Below are 19,143 nucleotides of genomic sequence, written 5' to 3'. Positions count from 1 at the left end.
ATAGAATAGAATAGAATAGAATAGAATAGAATAGAATAGAATAGAATAGAATAGAATAGAATAGAATAGAATAGAATAGGAATAATAATAGAATAGAATAGAATAGGAATAATAATAGAAGAGAAGAGAAGAGATAAAATAATAAATAGAATAGAATAGAATAGGAATAATAATGAGAAGAGAAGAGAAGAAGAGAAGAGATAAAATAATAAATAGAATAGAATAGGAATAATAATAGAAGAGAAGAGATAAAATAATAAATAGAATAGGAAATAATAGAAGAGAATAGAATAGAATAGAATACAAGAGAAGAGAAGAGATAAAATTAGAATAGGATAGGATAGGATAGGATAGGATAGGATAGGATAGGATAGGAATAATAATAATAGAATAGAATAGAATAGAATAGAATAGAATAGAATAGAATAGAATAGAATAGGAATAAGAAGAGAAGAGAAGAGAAGAGAAGAGATAAAATAAAGAATAGAATAGAATAGGAATAAGAAGAGAAGAGAAGAAGAGATAAAATAATAAATAGAATAGAATAGAATAGAATAGGAATAATAATAGAAGTGAAGAGAAGAGATAAAATAATAAAGAAGAATAGAATAGAATAGAAGAAAAGAGAAGAGAAGAGATGAGAAGAGATTAAATAATAGAATAGAAATTGAATAGAATAGAATTATTAAAATCTATAAATACATATATAAACAAAAAAGGAAAATAACATGCAGAGGAATATTTATAAGGGATCCACCTATGTATTGTCCTTGGTGCTCTCTGAGCTTGGGGGTTTCCTTGCAGACGTTTGATTACCCAACTAGGGAACCTCATCAGTGCGAGAAGGGGGGGGAGGTTCTGCCTTATCTGTCTCTTTCCTCTCCCTTTAATGTTCAGGAGGAAGATCTGGAGGCAGCAATGTGAACTGGGGGTGGGGTCCTTGCTGCTTTCTGAGCATGGTTGTTTTCTTGCACTAGTATTGATAATGTCCCCTAGTTTGGGCAATGAAACATCTGCAAGGAAACCACCCAGCTCAGAGAGCACCAAGGAACCCATAATCCTCCTCCACCTCCTCCTGGTTGGGATATAAAAAAAAAACCCCAAAGGCATTGTAATACAACTCAGGGAACTTCACAACTTACATTGTCTGCAATTGGAATAAATATATGTGCCTGTTTGAAAACCTAATTAATAAGAATAGAATAGAATAGAATAGAATAGAATAGAATAGAATAGAATAGAATAGGATAGGATAGGATAGGATAGGATAGGATAGGATAGGATAGGATAGGATAGAATAGAATAGAGAAGAGAAATAACAATAGGAAAGAATAAGAATAAGAATAGAATAGAATAGAATAGAATAGAATAGAATAGAATAGAATAGAATAGAATAGAATAGAATAGAAAAGAATAGAAAAGAATAGAAAAGAATAGAAAAGAATAGAATAATAATAGAATAGAATGCAGAATAGAATGGGATATAGAATGGGATATAGAATAGAATACAATATAGAGAAGAGAAGAGAATATAGAGAATATAGAGAATAGAATAGAATAGAATAGAATAGAATAGAATAGAATAGAATAGAATAGAATAGAATAGAATAGAATAGAATAGAATAGAAAATATAGAATAGAAAATATGGAATAGAATAGAATAGAATTAAAAATGGAATAGAATTGAAATAAGAATAGGATAGGATAGGATAGGATAGAATAAGATAGGATAGGATAGAATAGAATAGAATAGAAAATATGGAATAGAATAGAATAGAATAGAAATAAGAATAGGATAGGATAGAATAAGATAGGATAGAATAGAATAGAATAGAATAGAATAGAATAGAATAGAATAGAAAATATGGAACAGGATAGAATAGAATAGAATAGAATAGAATAGAATAGAATAGAATAGAATAGAATAGAATAGAATAGAATAGAATAGAATAGAATAGAATAGAATAGAATAGAATAATAGAATAGAATGCAGAATAGAATAGGATATAGAATAGAATACAATGTAGAGAAGAGAAGAGAATATAGAGAATATAGAGAATAGAATAGAATAGAATAGAATAGAATAGAATAGAATAGAATAGAATAGAATAGAATGAAATAAAATAGAAAAGAACAATTACTTTGTTGACACTTTACATTAATCAGCATACATTAAAAATGAGATTTCCTTGCCTACAGCTCTCAAAGGGTAACCACCTCCAATATACACTGCACAAACATGACAAAATGATGATGATGATAATGCATACACATGCACACACACACACACACACACACACAGAGTTTCGTATCCCTCCCTTAATCCAAGTTGCTAGGAAGTTGCGAATCTTAAAAGAGAAGCTTAGCAAAAAAAAAAAAGTCTGCTCACCTCCGATGGCTTTTTCCCTCCTTTGTGCTGAGATGTGGTCAGTGCTCAAGCACTACGCTCTGGATACTTATAGTCCTTCCCATGTGCCAGCCAAGTCATCGCTCACCCAATTTGATCTTTGCTGCCTCTTAGCTCAGTGGAAGCCTCTGAGTCTCCAGGATGCTTTGCTGACGCTGCGCAATGCTGGGACTCTCACCCGCCTGGGTTTTTTTTGACCCTCTGGGATCTTGGAAAGACTTCCTTATAACATCCTTATAATATATTTAGCCTCCATTGCTCTCAGCTGGCAACTGGCCTAGACTGAGCTTGCAAGCTAAGCAAGATGGGCCGTGGGGAAAATTTGGACGGGACAACAGCAATAGCGTTTATTTATTTATTTTATTTTAATTCCATTTATATCCCGCCCTTCTCCGAAGACTCAGGGCAGCTTACAAGCTTAGCAGTAGCCTTCATTCTATGTATATGCCTGCTTATTAGGGCTTTTCACACACACCCCAAGCGGCATTATTACAAAGTCAGCTTAATTGCCCCCAACAATCTGGGTCCTCATTTTACCTACCTGGGAAGGATGGAAGGCTGAGTCAACCTTGAGCCTGGTGGGACTCGAACCTGCACTAATGGCAGGCAGCTGGTGTTACTTAAGGAGGCATTAGCCCACTGCTCCACCAAGGCTCTTATATACCGCTTCACAGTGCTTTCGCCGCCCTCTCTAAGCGGTTTACGGAGTCAGCCTTTTGCCCCTGTAAGGTCCCTGGCCCTTACTTGAACTGGAGACACCATTAAAAGTCTAATCAGGCAACTCAAGCGGAGGCTTCCTGAGAAAACAGTGCTTTAATTGATCGAATAAAAAATCTGGAACGCCGGGAGAGTCGCGTCCCGAAGGGCCACACCTTAGAAAGTTAGTAGCATGGCTTTATAAACTTTGTCAGCCAATGAAAATCGGACAACGGAGCCATTACATCATAAGGGAGACATCAATCATTCCTGCCCACTCGCTTATTCCCTCCTCCAGTACATCCCATCCGCGCACAAGTTTGCCCACACTTGCGTGAAATTTGTCCCCGGCGCAAATGCTGGCTTACAAAAGCGAGATAGCAATAGTTAGGCTAAACAATTTCTTTCTGTTCCAGTTACAGAACCCTTCACCCCCCGCAACAATCTGGGTCCTCATTTTACCGACCTCGGAAGGACGGAAGGCTGAGTCAACCTTGAACCAGTCAGGATCGAACTGCTGCCAGTGGGCAGAGTCAGCCTGCAATACTGCCTTCTCACCACTGCGCCGGCATGGCTCTTGTTAGGGAATTCTACCCTGCAGGTAGTCCTTGACTTATAACCGTTTGTTTAGTGACCATTCAGTTACAACGGCACTGGAAAAAGTGACTTATGATGGTTTTTCATGCTTACGACCGTTGTGGGCATCCCCAGGGTCAAGTGATCAAAATTGACCAGTGTCTCGGTTAGCAACAGAAATTCCAGGCAGTTGTTGTGATATGTTGAGGACTGTCTGTATTTTCTAGGACAGGGATAGGCAACCTTGGCTCTTTTATGACTCGTGGACTTCAACTCCCAGAATTCCTGAGCCAGCATGGGGGAACTGTGGCCCTTTCATGACTTGAGGACTTCAACTCCCAGAATTCCTGAGACAGCATGGGGGAACTGTGGCCCTTTCATGACTTGAGGACTTCAACTCCCAGAATTCCTGAGCCAGCATGGGGGAACTATGGTCCCTTCATGACTCGTGGACTTCAACTCCCAGAATTCCTGAGCCAGCATGGGGGAAATGTGGCCCTTTCATGACTCGTGGACTTCAACTCCCAGAATTCCTGAGCCAGCATGGGGGAACTGTGGCCCTTTCATGACTCGTAGACTTCAACTCCCAGAATTCCTGAGCCAGCATGGGGGAACTGTGGCCCTTTCATGACTTGAGGACTTCAACTCCCAGAATTCCTGAGCCAGCATGGGGGAACTATGGCCCTTTCATGACTTGAGGACTTCAACTCCCAGAATTCCTGAGCCAGCATGGGGGAACTGTGGCCCCTTCATGACTTGAGGACTTGGAAACTCATTTTCCCCTCAGCATGGCTGGCTCAGGAATTCTGGGAGTTGAAGTCCACGAGTCATAAAAGAGCCGAGGTTGCCTACCCCTGTTCTAGGTAGAATGGGACTCCAGAAGAAAAGAATGGAGACAAACAAAAGAGACCTGAGATATTTCTGAACGCAAAGTAACAGCAGTTGTTCAGAATAACAGCAACAAACTAGAACTTCCTGACGTTTTAATTGTGATCAAAAGAGAGACGGGGGTGGGGGGGTGGGGGTGGATCTCAAAACAGGAAGTGTCATCTACTCGTCATTCTTCTCTCCCTCCTCAATGGAAAACTTGCAAATCTAATTGTAAGCAAGGCCACGGGCTAATTTCATCCTGGCCTGTCTCTTCTGAAATTGTGTATTTTTAAAAAAGCAAACACAGCTACACAAACAAACTGGTCCGTCAGAGGTCCAAGACGCGCGTCACGTCTCCTGTCTCACTGGCCACGGTCTCATCAGCCAAGGATTGGATTGAGATGCTAAGCAAACAACGGGCCGGATGGACAAGAGGCCGTTTCAGCTTGCAAAGGCAGCCGTGGTGGCTAGACCCAATTCAGGGAACATGTTTTTTTAAGCGAAATTGGTTGCGGAAGCTTCTGTCAACACAAAAATACAACACTGGAGCTGGGATGGCCTTGATGGCGCTGAGAGATGACCTCTGGTGGGAACGGGACGGGATGGCCCATCCATCCATTCGAGGTCTTCAGGAGAATCGGATGAGGCGGCCCATCCATCCAGCCGTCTTTCATGTGCAAGGTGGGACTAGAACTCACCGTCTCCTGGTGACTGGCCCAAAGTCACCCAGCCGGCTTTCGTATGCAACATGGGACTAGAACTCACCATCTCCTGGTAACTGGTTTAAAGTCGCCCAGCCGGCTTTCATGTTTAGGGTGGAACTAGAACTCACCATCTCCTGGTTTCTAGCTTGGTGCCTTCACTACTAGACCAAAGGGGCTCCATTGTACCTGTGAAGGCTAGTGGTCACCAATTGCCTTGGCCCCCAAATATCCATCTAAAACGTACCTAGGACCTTTTCTTTGTGTGTCTTCAAAGATGTGAAGATCTGCCAATTAAAGGTAAAGGTTCCCCCGCACACGAGTGCTAGTGGTTTCCGACTCTAGGGGCCGGTGCTCATTTCCGTTTCAAAGCCGAAGAGCCAGCGCTTGTCCGAGGACCTCTCCGTGGTCATGTGGCCGGCATGACTAGACGCCAAAGGCGCACGGAACACTGTTACCTTCCCACCGTAGTGGTCCCTATTTTTCTACTTGCATTTTTACGTGCTTTCGAACTGCTAGGTTGGCAGAAGCTGGGACGAGTAACAGGCGCTCACTCTGTTACGCGGCACTCGGCAAACGTTCCTTCCCAAGTGGCCAGCGATAACCAAACCAGCTTGATAATGAAAGATCTGTAGGGCCTCCAAATTCAAATTAATCCATTATCCAGCTATTAAATCAGCGGCCTTCAAACTTGGCAACTTTAAGACCTGTGGACTTCAACTCCCAGAATTCTTCAGCCAGCCCTGAGGGCTGGCTGAGGAATTCTGGAAGTTGAAGTCCACAGGTCTTAAAGCTGCCAGGTTTGAAGGCCACTGTATTAAATGAATGCCTTGACTGGAAGATGGAAATAAAAAAAAATAGTCCTTAAGAGCATCCAAGTATAATCCAGGGCTTCTTTCCTCTTCCTACAGGTGTGTTTGAATCCTCCATCCAAAACAGGTCCTTCTCAACTTACCACCGTTCGTTTAGTGACCGTTCAAAGTTACAACGGCACCGGCGCAAGTGGCTTAGGACCGTCGTTCCACACTTACGACCGTCGCAGCATCCCCCGCGGTCACGGGATCAAAATTCGGAGGCTTGGCAACTGGTTCGTGTTTAGGACGGTCCCCGGGATCCCCGTTTGGTCACCTTCTGACCAGCCCCGTCCACGGGGGAGCCAGTTTCACCTCACAACCGCGTCGCCAATGAACAACGTCTGCGGCGAGCGAGACAGTAAAATGGGGCCGGCCGAAAGGCAGAAACGTCCCAGCTTAAGTGACGGAAAGTTGGAGCTGAGGATGACCTGCGCGGCCTTGTTTTTGCACGGGGGTAGAAGAAAAGAACCAGCCCAGTTAAAAAATAAAAAGAAAAGCATTTACTTGGTCAACAAAAATAAATACAAGATATTAAGACATTCGGAATGAGGCAGAGAAGAATTACAATTACAGAAGAGGAACGGAAGAGGGGACATCGCTTGCGTGGGCTGCCTTGGCATTTTGCGGGGAGGGGGGGAAAACAAGAGATTCAGTTTTGGCACAAAGCTTGACACCCCCCCCTCTGGTTAAGGCAGCTATGATGCCCCCTCTAACTGCAAGCCCAACGAGAGAACGAAAGCCAAACAAAAGTTGCTATCTATGAGCCTACCAACACCACAATATGTGTAGCTTTATGATGGGAGTGTTGCGTGTATATAGGGTAGCCAGGATGCCACTAAATAGGTTGCTCCAGCAAAGGAGAATATTTGTAGCTCAGGGTTGGAAATGGAAGGGTCCTTGGTGCTCTCTGTGCTGGGCGGTTTTCTTGCAGACGTTTCGTGACCCAGCTAGGTAACATCATCAGTGCTAGAAGGGAGGGGGGGGTTGTGGAAAGGAGGAGGAGGAGGAGGAGAAAAGGAATAGTAGTAGTAGTGCAGGGTCCTTGATGTTCTCTGGGCTGGGTGGCTTTCTTGCCGACGTTTCGTGACCCAGCTAGGTAACATCATCAGTGCTAGAAGGGAGGGGGGTTTGTGGAAAGGAGGAGGAGGAGGAGGAGAAAAGGAATAGTAGTAGTAGTGCAGGGTCCTTGATGTTCTCTGGGCTGGGTTGTTTTCTTGCAGATGTTTCGTGACCCAACATCATCAGTGCTAGAAGGGAGGGGGTTTGCGAGGAGGAGGAGGAGGATGATTGGTGCAGGGTCCTTGATGCTCTCTGAGCTTGGTGGTTTCCTTGCAGACGTTTCATGACCCAACTACGTAACATCATCAGTGCTAGAAGGGAGGAGGAGGAGGAGGAGAAGACTGTGGGGTCCTTGGTGCTCTCTGAGCTGGGTGGTTTCCTTGCAGACGTTTCGTGACCCAACTAGGTAACATCATCAGTGGTAGAAGGGAGGGGGGTTTGCGAGGAGGAGGAGGAGGAGGAGGAGGAGGAGGATTGGTGCAGGGTCCTTGATGCTCTCTGAGCTGGGTGGTTTTCTTGCAGATGTTTCGTGACCCAACTAGGTGACATCATCAGTGCTAGAAAAGAGTGGGGTTTGCTCTCTTGGTAGCACCCTAATGGAACTTGGTAGAGGGAACTACCAACTCAGCCTAACAATCAACAGCAAACAACAGCTGAGTCAACACTCCCATCAAGCCTCTTCTCTACATAAACAGAGAGCACGGATGACGTTACCTAGCTGGGTCATGAAACGTCTGCAAGGAAACCACCCAGCTCAGAGCGCGCCCAGGACTCCTCATTTGCTCCTGCTTTCAGCAAGAGCGTGGTAAGCTTCTGCTGTTTTTGAGATGTAGCAGCACGGAAGGGGAAGGGACTACCACGTCCCACACCCACACGATGGATCACGAGAATCTATTTCTGTTTTATTGAGCCGGTTCTGTGGTCTATTAAGATTAGCCCTGGTTCCCTAAGCTGGAATGGCACATCCAGATGCTTCACTGCAGATGCTTTGGCTAGTAAAGAGCGAGGAGGTCTAGCTGGGATTTCCCAAAGGCGATCGTCTCCTGCAGGCTTTCTGTAATGTCTCAAGATCCAGTTAAGGGTCTTCCCAAGGCTAGCAAATCTCTCAGTTGAGATGGGCCACATCTGGAAGGCACAAAACCCAGGAAGGGTGACAGGTGTCCTCACCACCCATGGTTAGCACCCAAACGCTGATTCTTCTCTCTGCTTGAAAGGCACCCAGCCCACATCACAAATGCGGTGCTGGAAAGGATCACATGGGGGGGCAGCTGAACCCAAAGAGGGGAATCAGTTTTGAGGGGGGGGTCTTCGATGTCTCTCAGCACCCTCCTTTGGGGTGATTTTCCCTTTCCTGCCTTGAAAAGAGCGGGTGGGTGGAAGAAGGAAAAAGAAGCAGCAAACATCTCAATCCTGACAACTTTCAGGTGGGTGGACTTCAACTCCCAGAATTCTTCAGCCAGCATCTGTGGGTTTCCTGCTCGAGGAGGGGTGGGGCTAGAAGACCTTCAAGGTTCCTTCCAACTCTTGTTGATTCTGACTTCAACTCCCAGAATTCTCCATCCGACGTGTGTGGACTTTTGACTCCCTGAATTCCTCCTCCAGCATGTGTGGACCTCAACTCCCAGAATTCCCTAGACCAGGGGTAGGCAACCTTGGCTCTTTTATGACTGGTGGACTTCAACTCCCAGAATTCCTGAGCCAGCCATGGCTCAGCTTGGAAACTCTCCCTTTCCCCTCAGCGTGGCTGGCTCAGGAATTCTGGGAGTTGAAGTCCACAAGTCATAAAAAAGCCAAGGTTGCCTGCCTACCCCTGGCCTAGGCCTAGGCCGCTTTATGACTCGTGGACTTCAACTCCAAGAATTCCTGAGCCAGCCACGCTGAGGGGAAAGGGAGAGTTTCCAAGCTGAGCCATGCTGGCTCAGGAATTCTGGGAGTCGAAGTCCACCAGTCCTAAAAGAGCCAAGGTTGCCTACCCCTGGCCTAGGCGCTCTGCCGGTGTTCAAAAAAATGGTCTATATTCCTGATGAAAGGGGTCATTTCAAACCATCTGATCACATTTTTTTGTGGGGGGGGCTAATGATGGATTTTTGGTAAGATTATATTTTGAAGACTTTACCTCGCCTCTTTTGACAGATTTCAGTGAGACGCTGCAAGTGTCTTGACTGTTTTATGAATATTCCTATGATGCCATTTTTAAAGACTCCCCCCCCTTTTTTTGTGCTATTTCCAGGGAACTTTTCAAAAATACGAGCGTTAAACCCTGAAAGCTATTCTCCCAAAGTATCAGACTGGGAGTATTAAGAGTCAGGAAGATGATAAGGGTTGGGGGAAAAAAATTCTTTCCAAAAAAAAAAAAAGCATATCTCCTGTGTTCTCCTTCCATATCCTCTTCCGTTTTTCCAACCCAGCAGGACTCTTTACTTTTTAATTTTTAATGGAAAAAAAATCCAATTTTACAGCATGAATCACTTGTGTGTGTAGGGGGGGGGGGCTGCTGGCCACGACTGTCTAAGAGAAGAAAATTAAGGGGCCCAAAGCAATTTTTCCCCCAACTGATTCCAGAAATTTGGGGAGCGGGAATCCCAGGACCTTTGGAACAAATCCACTTGGAGAAAGACCAGTTTACGGCGGCCAAGATGTGCAAAGTTTACAAAACATTTAAGGGTTCTCGCTGGGAAACTCTAGAAGAATTTTAGCTACGTTTCTGGAAACCAAGGAGCTGCGAAGCCCAAATATAAGAGGAAAAAAAGAAATAATAATAATAATAAAAATCCTCGGGTGAAGTTTAGGAAGTTGTAAAATTGGGGGGCCTTTCTCCTTGGCTTTGTAGCTCACGATGCAAAAGCAAGGAAGGATGAGAAGATGGAAGTCAACCAGGATCCATCAGCCTAAAACTGCCGGAAGGGTGGAAATGGTAGGGCTGCACAACCCACTTCCAAGTGGGAAAAACGAAGTGAAACGAGCAACACAAACCACAGTTGCGATTCCATTAGAGGCAGCGAGGCCAGTGTGCAAAGCGCATAAATTGGAAAGGAAAATATGGTTTAGTTTGAAGCATTTCAGCATCCAGAGGAACAAGCTGGGAAACTTGCCAGTCAAGAAAAAGGACCAAGATGATATCCAGATGTGCCAGACCCTAAACATTCAGAGGGACCTTTGTAGATGATCCCCCTAAAAAAATGGAGCTCTTTCTCCATCCAGCTGAGATCCTCAACTCTCCAAATATAGTTGTTTAATAATAATAGTAAAAAAGAGAAATCCAATCTAGAAATAAGGAGAAACTTCCTAACAGTGAGGAGAATTAACCAGTGGTACAGCTGCTTGCCACTCGAAAACTTGCCAGTCAAGAGGAAGGACCAGGATGATATCCAGATGTGCCAGACCCTAAATATTCAGAGGGACCTTTGTAGATGATCCAAAAAAATAAAATAAAAAAATGGAGCACTTTCTCCATCCAGCTGAGATCCTCAACTCTCCAAATATAGTTGTTTTAATTAAAAAAATAAGAGAAATCAAATCTAGAAATAAGGAAAAAACTTCCTAACAGTGAGGAGAATTAACCAGTGGAACAGCTTGCCACTAGAAGTTGTGAATGCTCCAGCACTGGAGGCTTGTGTAAGAAGAGATTGGACAGCCACCTGTCTGCAATGGTATAGGCCCGGTTTCCTGCCTGAGCGGTGGGGTTGGGGGTTGGACTAGATGACCTCCAAGGTCCCTTTCAAAGCCTATTATTTATTCTATATTTTATAACATCAGTCGGAAGCATCCAAGTCTGAATTCCAAAGAGCACGGAAGTTTCCACGCTTTTAACTAGTTTACGGTGAAGAGGTTTGGAAAGGGAGACAAACCGGAGGACATTCTTTCTCCTCTACCAAAATCTCTGCTAAATATTCTTCTTTTTTAAAAAAAAAACAAAAACCAACCCTGTAAAATAATGAACTCCAAGAGGTTTCCCAGGGGAGCGGAAGAAAAAAAAAAGAAAAAAGCTTTAAGAATGTTACTGGTGTGCCACTTTTTTTTTTCCTTTTCAAAGAAACCGCTGCTAATAAGAAATCTCATTTGGTTTTTAAAAAGCTTTACTCCCTAAAGTGGGGGGGGGGGGGGGAGATTTACCAAAAAAAAAAAAAACCCAAAAAAGCAAAAAAAACCCCAAGAACAGCCTGCATAAACTCTCCAGAAGAGAGGGTGTGTGTTTGTTTTTTTTGCCCGACAATATTAATCCAAATATCACACTATTTAATTCCCCAATAAAACATTGGAAAAGTGCCTACAATGTCTTTTTTTTTTCCTAACACTTTTGCTACATATAAAATCTCCAGCTAATAGCAATCTTATGGTACCAACCCTTCTAGAACAGTTAAGATTATATACACAATTCTTTTTTGGGGGGGGGGCAATAAGGATATTAACAAACAGAATATTACAAAGTATTAAAGAAGGCAACTCTTTTTTTTTCTTCCGGCGGATCCGGCTTCACTTGAAGTTGGCGTAATCTGAAAACGCGTCGATATATTCCTGGACCACCTTGTAGCAGAATTCGTACTGTTCCTAGGGATTAGGCAGAGGAGAAAGGGTGGTGAGTGACAGAACAAGCCATGGTTTCCCCACAAAGACCTTCGGACAAAGCTGGGAAGTCCCCAGAATTCCTAAGTATTTGTGGAAATTCATGCATAGAGAGTTATCTACTTAAGTGGGCGCTTTAAAACAGAGGTCCCCAACCTTTGGGGCACCAGGGACCGGTTCCGTGGGGACAGGTTTTTCCCACGGACCGGAGGGGGCGTGGGTTTGTGTGCTGCCTATATCCTGCGGATGGGGCTTTGCTTGTGTGGACCGGTTGCTGGCGTGCTGCAGCCCGGTAACGGTCCACAAACCAGGGGTTGGGGACCACTGCCATAAAGCAGAGGTCCCCAACCTTTTGGGCACCAGGGACCGGTTCCGTGGGGACAGGTTTTTCCCACGGACCGGATGCTGTTGTGCTGCAGCTCAGTACCGGTCCACATTCCTGCCTGAAAGCATTTTTCTAGTTCCAGGGATCCAAACTAGGCAATTCTTTATGGAAAAATGTGCAGGCTGTCCTTGACTTATGACCGTTCCTTTTGGGACCACTCAAAGTTACGACGGTACTGGAATAAAAAAGTGGCTTATGAACGGTCTTGGCACTTATGACTGTTGCGGCATCCCCAGTCAAGGGGTCGTGATTTGGGGGTTGTTTGGCAACTGTTATGTATTATAACCACAATGGTTGTAGGTTTCCCTCGCAACCTTCTGGCTTCTGACGAGATAAGTCAAGGGGGGGGGGGGAGAAAGTGGATCCATTTAAAGACCCAGTAATTTGCTTAACGAATTGTGGCAAAAAGGTTGTAAAATTGGGTGTGGCCAAATGGCGATTCACTTAACAACCATATGGCTCGGGGATGGTGGTAAGTCCAGGACTTCTTGCACCTCAAATTAAGAACTTTATGAAGAAAGACCAGTTAGCCCAGGGGTCTTCAAACGTGGCCCTTTTGTGACTTGTGGACTTCAACTCCCAGAATTCCTCAGCCAGGAATTCTGGGAGTTGAAGTCCACAAGTCACAAAAGGGCCACGTTTGAAGACCCCTGAGTTAGCCCAACACAGATCACAATTTCTCGTCCATTACAGGTAGTCCTCAACTTAGGACAACTGAGCCCAAAATTTCCATTGCTACATGAGACAGTTATAAAGTGAGATCTGCCCCATTTTACGACCTTTCTTGCCACAGTTATTAAGTGAATCCCAGCAGTTGTTAAGTTAGTAACATGGTCATTAAGTGAATCTGGATTCCCCTCATTGCTTGTCGGAAGGTCGCAAAAGGGGATCATGTGACCGCCCTGGGACACTGCGACCGTCATAAATACGAGCCAGTGGCCAAGCGTTTTGAATTTGGATCACCTGGCCGTGAGGATGCTGCAACAGTTGTGTGAAAAATCCACACTTTTCCCGATGCTGTTATAACTTTGGTCACTAAACAAACTGTTGTAAGTGTTGTGATTCCTCGCCAGCCAGCCCATGGATCCGGCTGTTGAGTCTGAGGAATCCTATGAGGAGGAGGAGGGGCCTGGAGTGACATTAAGAGTCGGAGGAAGGCTCTGAGGAGCTCCAAGACTTACGGTCGGACGAGGAGCCCGGCCCCTCTACTCGCGCTCAGGCTGAGACACAGCTGTGCTGGGAATCTGAGTTGGATGGTGATGAAGCACTGCTGGCACAAATCCAGGATGCACAAAAACGCCAGCAAGAGAAGCGAGTAGGACAGAGGGATGCAATGGGGCAGCTCCAAGGCAAAGGAGAAGGCATTAGGACGCCACGCCTGGGCTGAATTATAAAAAGGGAAGGTGTGAGAGGTGCTGGTTGCCAAAGGCAACAGTTTGTGTTGAGGATGGAGTTTCTGCGGACTATGTTTGTTTGCCTTGGACACTGACTCAGGTCTGTGAGAATAAAAGGGGTTTTGGTTTTGTCTTGGGGTTCCTGCCTGTTTCTTGGAAGAGGAGGTTCCCCTTGTGAGTATAGCAAGGACTTGCACAGGCTGGGAGAGAACAGTAAGTTGGGGACTAAGCCGTCACGTCCCCATTGTGGTTGATGCTTACCAGTGTTTGCACCATGTGCGGCCTCTGTAACCTCAAACTCTTCACGGTCTGAAAGACATCCAAAATTCCTTCCGCCTTGACCCTTTCCAGGACGGTCCCCAAGGCACAAAACGTCCCCGTCCGTCCAGCTCCAGCACTGTGAAGAAGGAGGAGATGGATGGAGCCCTTCCTTCTCCAGAGACCCAACTTAACGGAGGACAAGAGCTAGGAAGGTCTACTCCGTGCCCGTGGGAGGAAGGAGGAATGTTCCCTGGACTTCCAAGGGATAGTAGAGAGAATAGTAGCGCTTCGGTTGAGACGAGGAAGGACTGGGTCAACTCTCTGTTCTGAAGCTATCACCGACTCCAGGACGTCAGAGACATGGAGATTGTGAAGCAAAATTTCTTCAAAGAGGAGAGGTAGTTTGGTGTAGTGGTTAAGGTGCCGGCTTAGAAACCGGGAAACTGTGAGTTCTAGTCCTACCTTAGGCGCGAAAGCCAGCTGGGTGACTTTGGGTCAACCCACAGGAAGCAGTGAGTACTAGTTCTGCCTCAGGCATGAAAGCCAACTGGGTGAGTTAGGGCCAATCACCAGGCGATGGTGAGTTCTAGTCCTGCGTAAGACATGAAAGCTAACTGGGTGACTTTGGGCTAATCACCAGGCGATGGTGAGTTATAGTTCCATCTTAGGCAGGAAAGCCAGCTGTATACTTGGGCCAATCACCAGGAGATGGTGAGTTCTAGTCCTGCCTTAGGCATGAAAGCTAAACTGCATGATTTTGGGCCAATCATCATGCAGTAGTAAGTTCTAGTTCTATCTTAGGCATAACAAGCCGGCTGGGTGACTTTGGACCAACCACCAGGAGACGGTGAGTTCTAGTACTGCCTGCCTTGGGCAGGGAAACCAACTAGGTCCCTCTCTCTTTCAGCCCAACTCACCTCTTTACTGTGGCAAAGAGAAGGAGAAATACAAGTAAGCAAGATGAAAATTGTCTGGAATCGGCCTACGCTGCTCTTCAAAACCCTCATGGATGTGAGTCTATCATCACACAGGGGGCACCCTCAGAGACACACACACACACACACACACACACACACACACACACACACACACACATAAACACACACACCCTCATGTTACCTGCAATGCACAGTGATGGGGTGATTGCCAGACTGCTGCTGTTGCTTCTGCACAGCTGCGATGATATTGATCATGCCTTTCCCGTCGCTGGGGATCCCCACCTCTGGCCACCCGTGGAAGTGGAACTGTCGGATTTGCCGGCTTTTGTTTTCCTGTGGGGAAAAGCGGAGGCACGCTGAAGCAAGCGTGATCCTCAGAGAACATAGAATAACAGAGTTGGGCGGGACCTTGGAGGTCCTCTAGTCCAGGGGTCTTCAAACTTGCACCCTTTTATGACTTGTGGACTTCAACTCCCAGAATTCCTCAGCCAGACAAGCTGGCTGAGGAATTCTGGGAGTTGAAGTCCACTCCTCTTAAAGTGGCCCTTTTATGACTTGTGGACTTCAACTCCCAGAATTCCTCAGCCAAACAAGCTGGCTGTCCAATCTCTTCTTAAGAGCCTCCAGTAATGGAGCATCCACAACCTCTGGTGGCAAGCTGTTCCACTGGTTAATTATTCTCACTGTTAGGAAATTTCTCCTTAATTCTAGGTTGCTTCTCTCTTTGGTGAACTTCCACCTGTTATTTCTTGTCCTGCCTTCAGGTGCTTTGGAGAATAGATTGTCCCTCTATTCTTTGCGACAGCCCCTCAAGTATTGGAAGGCTGCTAATCCCTTATCCTCCTCTTCTGAGTCTTGACAGAATAACAGACTGGAAGGGACCTTGAAGGTCTTCTAGTCCAACCCACTGCTCAAGTAGGAGACCCTGCCTACACCATTTCAGACAAATGTTGTCCAATCTCTTCTTAAAAGCCTCCAGTATTGGAGCACCCACAGGTTCTAGTGGCAAGTTGGTCCACTGGTTAATTGTTCTGTCAGGAAATTTCTCCTTGGTTCCAGGCCAGGGGCAGGCAACCTTGGCTTTTATGACTCGTGGACTTCAACTCCCAGAATTCCTGAGCCAGCATGGCTCAGCTTGGAAACCTCTCCCTTTCCCCTCAGCGTGGCTGGCTCAGGAATTCTGGGAATTGAAGTCCACGAGTCATGAAGGGGCCTAGGCCTAGGCCAGGGGTAGGCAACCTTGGCTCTTTTATGACTCGTGGACTTCAGCTCCCAGAATTCCTGAGCCAGCATGGCTCAGCTTGGAAACCTCTCCCTTTCCCCTCAGCGTGGCTGGCTCAGGAATTCTGGGAATTGAAGTCCACGAGTCATGAAGGGGCCTAGGCCTAGGCCAGGGGTAGGCAACCTTGGCTCTTTTAGGACTCGTGGACTTCAACTCCCAGAATTCCTGAGCCAGCATGGCTCAGCTTGGAAACCTCTCTCCCTTTCCCCTCAGCATGGCTGGCTCAGGAATTCTGGGAGTTGAAGTCCACGAGTCATAAAAGAGCTAAGGTTGCCTAGCCCTGTTCTAGGCCTTCAGGTGCTTTGGAGAACAGCTTGACTGCCTCTTCTTTGGGGGCAGCCCCTGAGTTATTGGAAGGCTGCTACCCTGACCCCCTCGTCCTTCTCTTCATTAAACTAGACATTCCCAATTCCAGCAACTGTTCCTTATATGTTTTGGCCTCCAGTCTCCTCATCATCTTTGTTGCTCTTCTCTGCACTCTTTCCAGAGTCTCAGCATCTTTTTTTACATTCTGGTGATCAGAATTGGATGCAGGATTCCAAGTGTACTAAGGCTGTGTAAAGCCGGAACCTGTTATGAACGGTGGGTCCCTGCAGATCTAGCTGGGGTTTCTCAACACACGTACCCTGTTATTGGTCACCAACAGATCCCGCACCGTGTAGCTCTCACACTCTTCCTCCTTCTTCAGCTCTATGGTGATGTCTCCGTAAGATATGGAGGCATCTGAAGGCCAGTACTGAGCACACTTCTCCTAGCAAGTCAGGAAACAGGAAAGAGAGGCGTGTGAGAAAGCTAACTTGAGATTAGGGACCGGTCCTCTGCTGTCCTCTTTTTCAATGCTGCATGCGGTGAGGGACGCACTCAAGCCTAATGGTGGTTCTCCTCGGTTTCCACACATGGAAATCGGGCGCGTTTCTCAGCTGGTTTGTGTGGGAAAGGAAGCTGAAAGGAAGCCATGGAGTTCATTCCCAGAAGACATGATGATGGGCACTATGAGGGGCCCTTGGTGCTCTCTGAGCTTGGGGGGTTTTCTTGCAGACCCAAACTAGGTGACCTCATCACTGCTAGAAGGGAGGGGGGTTGAAGAGAGGAGGAGGAGGAGGAGGAGGAGCACCATTGGGTCCTTAGTGCTCTCTTGAGCTTTCTTGCAGATGTTTCATGACCCAAACTAGGTTACCTCATCACTGCTAGAAGGGAGGGGGGTTTGAAGAGAGGAGGAGGAGGAGGAGGAGCACCATGGGGTCCTTAGTGGTCTCTTGAGCTTGGTCGTTATCTTGCAGACGTTTCATGACCCAAACTAGGTAACCTCATCACTGCTACAAGGGAGGGGGGTTTGAAGGGAGGAGGAGGAGGAGGAGGAGGAGGAGGACCACTATGGGGTCCTTAGTGCTCTCTTGAGCTTGGTGGTTTTCTTGCAGACGTTCCATGATCCAAACTAGGTAACGTCATCACTGCTACAAGGGAGGGGGGTTTGAAGGGAGGAGGAGGAGGAGGAGGAGGAGGAGGAAGACTATGGGGTCCTGGGTGCTCTCTGAGCTGGGTGGTTTTCTTGCAGACGTTCCATGATCCAAACTAGGTAACGTCATCACTGCTACAAGGGAGGGGGGTTTGAAGAGAGGAGGAGGAGGAGGAGGAGATGAGGTGAGCACAAGAAAGCCACCAAGCTCAAAGAGCACCAAGGCCCCCTCCCTTCAACCCTGAGCCTCAAATATTCTCCTTTATCCACGGTCACTCTCTAAGGGGGCTTTAAAAGGGAACTAAATTAAATCACTGGAAGCCCTGAAAAATCGACAAGGCCTCCAGATTTGGGGGGAAGAACACCTCCCAGTGTCCAACTGCAGAGACATGGTGGGGGGGAAAAAAAGCAAGTAAATCTCCATTTCTTCTTGGTGAGATCCCCAGAGGCTGGCCGTTGCCAGGAAGGAAATGATGGGGTTTAAGAGGGATTTTGCCTGATCCAGGAAGTGCATCTTCCAGAAGACCTCAACACCATTGGCTCCTCTAGATGTTCCTCACGGTGCCTCACCTGGCCCCTCTCCTCCAGCTCGGTCAACATCACAATGGAGCAGGATTTCCACTCCCAGATCATCCGCCAGAAGTCCTCAATGGTGTGCTGGAGGGGTCCTTGGCTGGCAATGTAGGAATCCTTTTGACGGTAACCCTGGAAAATGTCAAGACGGGGGGGGGGGGAGGTCACAAAGAAGCAGCATAGCATAGCATATAGTGTTTCTCCGCAGCACAGTCTGTAGGATACGTGGTGCCACAGTGGCGAGAATGCAGTATTGCAGGCTAATCCAGTGCCCACTGCCGGCAGTTCGATCCTGACCGACTCAAGGTTAAACTCCACCTTCCGAGGTCAGTAAAACGAGGACCCAGATTGTTGGTGGCAAAGAGGCTGACTCTGTAAAACCGCTGAGAGAGGGCTGTAAAAGCAGTATGAAGTGGTATATAAGTCTAAGTGCTAGAAGGAAGGAAGGAAGGAAGGAAGGAAGGAAGGAAGGAAGGAAGGAAGGAAGGAAGGAAGGAAGGAAGGCCGGCCCCTGATGGTGCAGTGATTAGAATGCAGTATTGGAGGCTAACTCTGCCCACTGCCTTGGGTTCAACCGGCTCAAGGTTAAACTCCGCCTTCCGTCCTTTCAAGGTCGGTAAAATGAGGACCCGGATTGTTGGGGGCAAGATGCTGACTCTGTAAAACCACTTAGAGAGGGCTGTAAAGCACTGTGAAGCGGTATATAAGTCTAAAGGCTATTGCTATGCTATGCTATGCTATTCTATTCTACTCTACTGTACTCTACTCTATTGCTATTCTATTCTATTCTATTCTGTTCTGTTCTATTCTATTCTTATTATTTCCCATATTCTATTCTATTCTATTCTATTCTATTCTATTCTATTCTATTCTATTCTATTCTATTCTATTCTATTCTATTCTATTCTATTCTATTCTATTCTATTCTATTCTTATTATTTCCCATATTCTATTCTATTCTATTCTATTCTATTCTATTCTATTCTATTCTATTCTATTCTATTCTATTCTATTCTATTCTATTCTATTCTATTCTATTCTATTCTATTCTTATTATTTCCCATTTTCTATTCTATTCTATTCTATTCTATTCTATTCTATTCTATTCTATTATTCTATTCTATTCTA

The 19,143-nt window shown here is 45.9% G+C and overlaps 1 protein-coding gene across 2 annotated transcripts in view; it reads right to left on the bottom strand.

The window, feature by feature from the left end:
* Nucleotides 1-6,581: 6,581 nt before the first annotated feature.
* The window catches only part of PTPRA (protein tyrosine phosphatase receptor type A), a 115,797-nt gene continuing 103,235 nt past the window's right edge, over nt 6,582-19,143 (bottom strand). For both annotated transcript variants that reach the window (XM_083367135.1, XM_083367136.1), the window contains 6 exons: nt 18,013-18,147; nt 16,612-16,737; nt 14,886-15,037; nt 13,767-13,902; nt 7,575-11,711; nt 6,582-7,351 (listed from right to left, as the gene is read on the bottom strand). In XM_083367135.1, coding sequence (XP_083223261.1) covers nt 11,637-11,711; nt 13,767-13,902; nt 14,886-15,037; nt 16,612-16,737; nt 18,013-18,147 — 624 coding nt within the window. In that variant the 3' untranslated portion in view covers nt 6,582-7,351; nt 7,575-11,636. The remainder of the gene's footprint in view (nt 7,352-7,574; nt 11,712-13,766; nt 13,903-14,885; nt 15,038-16,611; nt 16,738-18,012; nt 18,148-19,143) is intronic.

Source organism: Vipera ursinii, assembly GCF_947247035.1.
Source record: "Vipera ursinii genome assembly, chromosome: 7".
Lineage (NCBI taxonomy): Eukaryota > Metazoa > Chordata > Lepidosauria > Squamata > Viperidae > Vipera > Vipera ursinii.
This window is presented reverse-complemented; position numbering and strand designations above follow the sequence as displayed.